Below are 8,457 nucleotides of genomic sequence, written 5' to 3' on the forward strand. Positions count from 1 at the left end.
TAATTTTGACCTATTTTCTCTGCGTAGAGATGAGCAAGTGATAATGCAAGCTCAGAAGATATTTTGGCTAAGTGTTTCTGCAGCAAACTGAAAAATACCCTCTCGTTCCCCCAGAAACCACAAAACCACCACATTGGTTGGGGGTTGGGTAGTGGCATCTGGTTTTGGTGTTTTTATAATTGGACTGTAATACTAGAAGGAGGACGGCATGATGTAAACATAATTAGCTTTCAGGAGCTCTGAATGGTGTCTTTTATACTGAAGGTGTGTTTGAAATCAATCAGATATTCAAATGCTGAGCCAGTGATAAAGTGCCATTTACATGAAAGGATACAGGATGTTGAGGAGGTAAAGGTTTTATTACCACTTTTATTACCACATAAGCATCTGCATCCTTCAATTCTAGCCCTGGCAGGAAAAAAAGAAGAGCATAATTTAAGAAAAAAAAAAAAAGGTTCTGACATTACAGTTTTCACTGAAATTGTTTTCTGTTTTCTCCTTCAGGTCTTGATTGTCTGTAGTACAGGTTTGGCAGGGATTATGTTGCTGAACTATCAACGAGATTACACCATCTGGGTGCTACCACTCATCATTGTCTGCCTGTTTGCTTTCCTGGTTGCCCACTGCTTCCTTTCCATTTACGAAATGGTCGTTGATGTCCTCTTCTTGTGTTTCGCTATTGACACAAAATACAATGATGGAAGCCCTGGAAAGGAATTCTACATGGATAAAGTTCTCATGGTAAGTTTCCCTTAAATCTAAGGATATAGTTCCACAAGCTGAATATTCTGAGAGCAGGATGAGCTTTCCAGATGGGTAGAAAACTGTTATTTGCTTTAGCTGGTTTTTATTTCTTTTTTGTTAATGACAAGAAGTGACGCCTTCCTCTTTTAGCATCACAATTATTCTCTGGTTGTCAGATGAAGTGTCCTCTTATGGAATCGTTACTATACTGATCGTTTATTTTAAATGATTTTTTGACAAAAAGAAGGAAACAAAAAAGAGGATTTTTTTCCCCACTTTCCTACAAGGATCTGCTCTTGGGAAGAGAGCACATAGCAGATTATTCTCCCCACTTACAAACACATGTAAATAGTAATCACAGAGGATTTTTATTTTTAACTTTCAAGTGCGCAGAGACCCATGCATGCTTCTCAGTCTGCCACACTTTGAAACAAGATATTTTTACTTTCATCTTCATGTTTGGAAGCCTGGATTTGCAGAATTCATTTGTTATTTGTTGGTTCCATTTTATCTACTATTCATTCTAGAGATCAAGATGAAAAATTCTGCTCCTCAGGCCATAATTAGGTGACAGTTTGTTGCTGAGTTAGTTAGTTTCTTAATCTTTTTCCCATTTTCAGTGGCAACCACAGAAGATGTCGCTGAAAAAATGTAACACTAGGTGTTGTAGGCTAGAAGTAAACTCTCAACCTTTTCTTAGCCCTCCTGTTGAAAAAGTGTCTCATGAATTTAAATTTAAAATTAAAAATCTACTAAAAAGGCTACAGAACCTAGAATACGTAAAAAAGAAAATCCTAGATGATGAGTTGTTTTTTGGTACAGAACAAGAGTAAAATGAAGCATCCTGTCTAGGAAGATGGCACATGTAGATCATTCAGGAGAGCAATCTTTGGCCTCTTAGCGAGGAGAAATTCCAAGGGCCCTAAAAGGGTTAGGGCCCTAAAAGTAAAAGAGGGCAAGGGGTGCAGGGAAGCTGGTTAATATTCAAGCATCACTTCTTCCAAGCTAAAGTTCAGTGGATCCCTATGAGCCAGAAGACAGGCAAAGGAGGCAGGAGGCCTACATGGATGAGTAAGGGGCAACAGAAGAAGGGAGTCCACAGATAACAGAAAAAATGGACAGGCCCTTTGGGAGGAATATAGGAACGCCACCACAGTGTGCTGGGTTGTGATGAGGAAGGTAAAGGCCCCTTGGCATCAATCTGGCAAGGGATGTCAAGGGCAACAGGGCAGCTTCTTCAAGTACGTCAGCAGTAAAAGACTAGGGAAAATGTGGGCCTGCTGCTGATTGGGGTGGGTGTCCTGTCCACAAAGGATACAGAAAAGGCAATTACTGACTGCCACCCTTGCCTCAGGCTTTACTGCTAAGGTCAGCCCGCAGGAAGCCCAGGAGGGAGTCTGGAGCAGGGACAACTTTCCCTTGGCTGAGGAAGACTGGGTTAGAGATCCTTTAGGCAAACCTGACACCTAAATCCATGGGCCCCTATGGGGATGCACCCACGAGTGCTCAGGGCACGGGTGGATGTTAGTGCTGGGCCACTCCATCCATCGTCCTTCGAGGATCCTGGAGAGCAGCAGAGGTGCCTCAAGCCGGGACAAGGCTGACGGCTCTCCAGCCTTCGCAACAGGAGGATGCCCACAATTACCGGCCCGGCAGTCTCACCTCCACCCCCAGGAGAAGCCATGCAGCAGCTCAGCCCTCGCATTTCGCCTCCAAGCACATGGAAGAAGAGAAGGTCACCAGGAGTAGCCAGCATGGATCCCCAAGGGAATATCCTACTTAACGAACCAGAGAGCCTTCTGTGGTGGAATCACAGAAGTAGATGTAGTAGAAGAGTAGATAAGGGGAGAGCAGTAGATGTTGTCTCCCCTGACTTCAGCAAGGAATTTGAATTAATTGGTTGTTTGGAGTTGAAAAAAATACACATAAGGTAAATGTATGGTAAGTGTAAAAGTTCTAACAGTACTTAACAGAAAACCTTTTGGCTTTCAGTTCTTCAGAATTAGGTCAGAAGGGAGAGCTTTGTGGCTGGCTCTTGGTGTTTTGTGGAGAAGTCTGACCAAAAGAAGTGGGAGGAGCATATTCACATTTGTGTTCACGAGTTGAATATTTGTGAGGTTTTGTATCTAGACTAGATGTTTGCATATCACTTTATTACTGTTTTCCAGGAGTTTGTGGAGAATAGTAGAAAATCTATGAAAGAAGCCGGTCGGGGAGGTGGAGCTGAGGGCAGAGAGCTAAAACCAATGGTAGGTGCAGATGAGGAGGTGGCGATCCTCCAAGAGTTTCACTTTTACTTCCTCTCCCTCTTTGTCTTTACTGACTGCACTTCTTCAGGAGAAGTTTTTGTTCTCTGTATCACTCAAGATGTTCTGCTTTTTCTGTTTGTGAGCTTGCCTATCACCTGGATGGCAGAGTTTTTGTCACAGCTGAGACCATCTCCTGTAAAAGTAAGATGAAAGGAACTGTGTCATATGAAACAAGCAGTATCATTTCATTAGGATTAGTAGTGCATGCTAGGTGTTATACACAGACAGCCCCCACTACTGAGCACTCTCAAAATAAGATGACTCTGGAATTCATTAGACTTTAATCCTCTTTACCGAGCCGAACTAAACAATTCTTGCTCATCCTGCATTCAGTACATGAGCCTGAAGAACACTACTGAGCACATCCATTGTTGCAAAGTAGAACCGGTCATTCAGGTTCTGACCAGATCATTTTATACAGTGCCGGGGGTTGGATACGGTGATTCCTTTCAACCTGCTTAATTGACATTTCTCCCAGTTGTTTGTTTTTTATTGCCAACTACTTACGTTGCTTGTCTCTTGTGTGCTCTTTCCATCTCACACTGTCAGATACAGAGACAGTGAACAACGCATCATTTATGCTTCTGCAGCCTGTTTTACTTATGGTTTGCCTGTTAGGAAGGCGTTGCATGTCTGAGTAGCCTGGAATAAGGAGCAGCTGTAAATGGTACAGATAATACAGTTATCAGTATAGGAGAATGAGTTTGGAAGGTGGAGAAATGAGAGCATATGATGAGAAGCCAGGCTGGGCAAGGTATGATTTGTCACTGTGCAATATGACTTTGTAAAAAAAAAAAAATAGTATTCTGCCATGAGTTTCTCAGAATATTTGGGGCTTGTCTCAGTTCCTTACCAAGTGAGCATTTTTTTTCCCCTTACCTCAAGGAATCCAAGTGTGTGCTAATAGTATTTTTTTAAATTATGTATGTGTAGCCTCTTGCATGAACACTTTTGACCTTGCTGAAATGAGTTCCTGCTCTAGAACCAATAGATGTTTAGCTTTGCGTGTTTCGCTATTCATTATAACATACCAGCCTCTAGATTTGCTTATGCCTAACTGCTGCCATGTTTTTAAATTTTACAAACTAGTTCTATGTTCATTTGTGTTTTCCTTCAAGATATAATTCTAGTTGAACAAACAGACACTCATGTTGGGATTTTTCAAAGTGTTTAAGCACTTAAATGTAAAGCTGCCATGAGAATGATTGAGAATTGGGTTTGCACATCCTCTAGTTATAAGATCAAAAAATCTCACCCTAGAATTTTATTCTAACCTGTGATTCAGACTGTTTGCCAGTCATGCTCTCCTCGGAGACAGCACAGACTGCTACCTAAATTTTTGTTACTTGCCTGCCTAAGGCTTGGATTTTAAAACAAGGAAACAAACAAACACAAAAAGGCAATTGCAAGTCAAGCCTCTTTTCATTCTTTTAGAAACTAGACTCCAGGCACTCAACCCTGGCAGGAAGTCCTGCTAGGACTGCTGGGGGATACTGAGCCTGTGCACACTTAGCCTGGTGTCACGTGTGGTCATGCTCACAGTTCTGCCCATTTGATAGTCGTCTTTGCAACTGGTGAGCTTTTTTTCCAAAGTGGTCTTCAGTTTTGGGATATGCAGCTCCCTCTGCATAGGGTCTGAAATTTTGGGACCTCACTTCCTGACAAGAATGGAATTCAGCAATAATTCCCCTGTGTTCTTTCTGAAACCTCTTCCTGAAGCATTGATAAAGGCCCTTCGTGCTGTCCGAGTAGGATCATTCATAAGTATATTCTCTAAGAGTAATGCCTGTCACCTCAAAGTTAGGGGTGGCAAGATTAAATGAAACTTTTTTAAAAAAAAATGAATCTATACTGTTTTGCCTCAGGTTCTCTAAGTATGTTATTTCTTAGGCATGACAGTTATTTATAAAAGTGAAATTCACAAAATACAGTTGTAATAGCAGAGGTGAGGAACTATTTAGGACCTTCTGTCTCCAAAGAGACTATCAAAGCACAAGAAAAAATCCCATTTACACTTTTTTTTTTTTTTTTAAAGAACTATTTCCAGTGTCCCCTTTGACTCACTTTCTCCTTATCCTTTGGCATTTGTCTAAGACTGTACTATATGACTTTGTTTTCTAGGCCTCTGGAGCAAGTTCATCTTGAAACTAGCCAGCCATTATGGAACCCATTGACATTCCAAAACAGTATATATATACATATGCACACACACACACACACATACATATATAAACAAACAGCCAAAATCAGAGAAAAGGAACAGGGATTTAATACTTTTTTTAACAATTATTTTTGTGAAACATGTACTCTTTTCATACGGGTGGCTTTTACAAGCAGCTTTATCATTGTTCCATTTTTTTTTTCTTCTTTTAATTATTCATTGTGGTCATAAAACTGTTGATTCTTATCTGCTTGATATTTTATAATCTGGAGGAGGTATCATTGTAAAGATAAATGATGATTGAATTTAGAGAATCAAATATGTGATTTCCTGTGAAACCACAAATGTGCTGAGAATTTTACTTGTTTGATTTGTTCAAATTTACACTAAATTCAGGACAATTATGAGTAAAATCTTCCAATTAAAAAAAAAATCAAATTTAGGTTTTTAAAAGGTGGTTTCAGTGAGAGCTAATTCAGTTCTGATTTGTGAGCAGACATTTTACCTTTCAGCCCTGGTGGGGCACAGTGGGAGACATGTAGTTTTGTTTCAGTATCAAATATCACAATAACCAACCTCTCAGGTATTCAGATGTGTGGGAGCCCTTGCTTACAGAAACCAGAATATGGGGAAGGATGACTTTTATATGCAATTTTTTCCTGTTTTACCTTACTTTCTCCTCTCCCCCTCGCCCTAACTTCAGTCGCCTCCTTTGCACTTCAGCAGTGCTCCTTTGAAGGGTATGGATTTCCATGTGAGCAGTTGAACTAACAGTTTATTAAAGCTCAATCTTAGCCATACTCATGATTAAATCATGACTATATGTAAGAATATTGGGGATAGGAAGAGAAATGAACTCTCTTACTGTACAAAAAAGTAAGTACTGTATATGCTTCATTTCATCTAATGCTGCAGAGCTTTCGGAGGTGGAAGGGACCATTCCTTGCCTGTTTTTCATCCATATTTGTATGTACTGTAGCAGGTGGGAAAAACAGGAAAGGGCAGAAAAACGTTTCTTTGAAAGTGTCACTGCCAGAATATTTACCTAAAGTTATCACATAACCACAAGGGGATATACTCTTTTTTTATTTGTAGAAATTACATTTATTTTCACTATGGAAACTCACCAGATATGAATGCTAATATTCAATTGTTCAGTGTATTGTAATGGTAAATGCTTACAAGTGTATTTGCTAAGAACTCATGATCTGTCTCTGCTATATACTCCTTTTGTTACAATTTTTTTAAGAAAACTATTTTTGTTAATGTAAAGTTAATATTTCAGAGCAGAATTTTTAAACTTATTGCACTAAATATAAGCTCTGTACAAATAAATAATGCCTCAATGGTTTGATCACTCCATTCAAGAAATTTTTTTTGAAAGAGAAAAGCCCTATTGCAGTAGCTTTGCAAGAAAAGTGGGGAGGTATGTCTAGGTAGAGACACTCATGTCGTCAGGGTTTAATATTAATAACTTTAATGTGCTTCCTTTCAGAGGACTTCTAAACTGGTGATAAAGGTGGTTTGGTTATTTTTTTAATCATGTAACTAGTCAGTGCTTTTGGCGATAGTGAAATATTTCACTTTTGCTTCTGTAAGAAATTTGATGCTTATTTAGGTTTCTTTCAGTAAGTCCATCAAAATGATTTACTCTTTCCATATCACAGAAACTATATGAAAAATACTGAAAATAAAAATACATTTATAAATGATAACTAAGGGGGAAGCAAAAAGATTTAAGATCTAATCCTTAAAGCACTTAGGCACTTGTTAACTGAACAACGTCTAGTTTCACTGACATGAGGAGAGCTGTGTGGAGCTTGTGCAGGTTGCACCTCTGTTTAAGGGTTACCTGGACTAGGAGTTCAATCTAGGACTTAAGCTGGAGAACTGATGGGGCCTGTCAGTGCAAAAAAGCTGTCAGGCCACATAAAAGGGGCCCTGCAGCAGCCTTTAGTTTGTGGAGAGAAGGCATTTTTGGTGCAGCAGGGCCTGCGGGCACAGCGGTCCCTGAACACTGAATGTCTGTGTAGATGGGTGGGGTTTGGCAACAGAAGTTAAAACGGGCTCATAGGAATCCTAAAAACAGGCTGTCAAGGCTAATAGACTTAATACGTTCCCAGTTGCTCCAGAGAAACCGTAGTTATTGAACAAGTTACTGAAACTTTGGATTCTGCAGATTTTTGACATCATGTTTCTGCCACGGTGCATTCCACAGGTTTGTGCTCTTTGCTCACTGGAAGTCCTGGGTGGGGGCTTTTCTCTTAATTCATAGCAGGACTGCAATTGGAAATAAATTTTGTATTTTTGTATGACTTGACTGTGCACCAGTTTTATAATAGTTTATCCTGTTTTACAAATAAATTTTCTTTATTGACATAGTGTTTAAAAGATATAGGCAATGCTTTTCTATGGGTAGCTGTAATGCTTGAGTGATATATCTATATCATTATGAAGTTTTTAATAAAATTTTGTGCACTGTTCTTGAGCATATACCTGGCATGTAGACCTTGTCAGTTACAAAGTGGCCATATCAAAATACCATTTTAGTGGCCCTTCAAACCTTTTGGATGCTTCTTATAGCTTGTTTCAACAAAAATACAGGCTGCCTTCTTCCAGCCCTGTCTTGTGCAAGGAGATAAGTAGAAAACCGAAGTCCAAAGAGGGAACTTTTCAGGACAAATTCAAACAATCCCTTCATTTTGTTTGGTAATGGGGATAGTAGAATAGGAGAACACTTTGAATGTAGATCCCTGCTTGGCAGTAGAGGTGCTGGGAGCTGCTGGTGGTGACAGACTAAATAATTTTACATGCCAGCTGATGTTCTAGGCAAGTGCACAGATTGCTTTGTGAGAAGCTCTGGCTGGAGAGCGGTGCTGATTCTGCATTGGGAATAACACTGCAGAGGGAGTAGATGAGACAACTAAGGTCGAGAAATCATCTCCTTGGAACGTCCACTGCCCCAAGCAGTGCTGAGGGCTAGTGGTTCAGTGGGCCCAAAAAACTGAGCCAAGGCGATTACTAGTTCCTGCAGTCTGACTGGATCATAGTCTCCAATGAGTTAGATGTCAAAGGAGAGCAAATACACCTTGAGAATATTCTCAAATTTTATTTTTCATGCTATTTTTTCTTCCACATTATTTATAAACTGATGGGTGTGAGGTCTTTGTTTCTTCCAGCCCCCAAGAGCCTTGTCCCTCTCGTAGCTTTCGCGTCTCTCTTGCCCTTCTCAAAGGAGAGCAG

At 40.0% G+C, this 8,457-nt stretch overlaps 1 protein-coding gene across 2 annotated transcripts in view; it reads left to right on the forward strand.

Moving 5' to 3' along the window:
* The window catches only part of SLC44A1 (solute carrier family 44 member 1), a 57,271-nt gene extending 50,719 nt beyond the window's left edge, over nt 1–6,552 (forward strand). Inside the window, exons 14-16 of one of the 2 annotated variants that reach the window (XM_088530406.1) lie at nt 505–741; nt 2,913–2,993; nt 5,175–6,552. In XM_088530406.1, the coding sequence (XP_088386532.1) occupies nt 505–741; nt 2,913–2,993; nt 5,175–5,198 (342 nt within the window). In that variant the 3' untranslated portion in view covers nt 5,199–6,552. Of the gene's footprint in view, nt 1–504; nt 742–2,912; nt 3,462–5,174 lie in introns of those variants that run through there. The other variant, XM_088530405.1, reaches the window with a different exon arrangement.
* The last annotated feature ends 1,905 nt before the right edge of the window (nt 6,553–8,457 follow it).

Source organism: Tinamus guttatus, unplaced genomic scaffold (genome assembly GCF_059628265.1).
Source record: "Tinamus guttatus ecotype Peru unplaced genomic scaffold, ASM5962826v1 Tinamus_guttatus_pri_ptg000372l, whole genome shotgun sequence".
NCBI lineage: Eukaryota > Metazoa > Chordata > Aves > Tinamiformes > Tinamidae > Tinamus > Tinamus guttatus.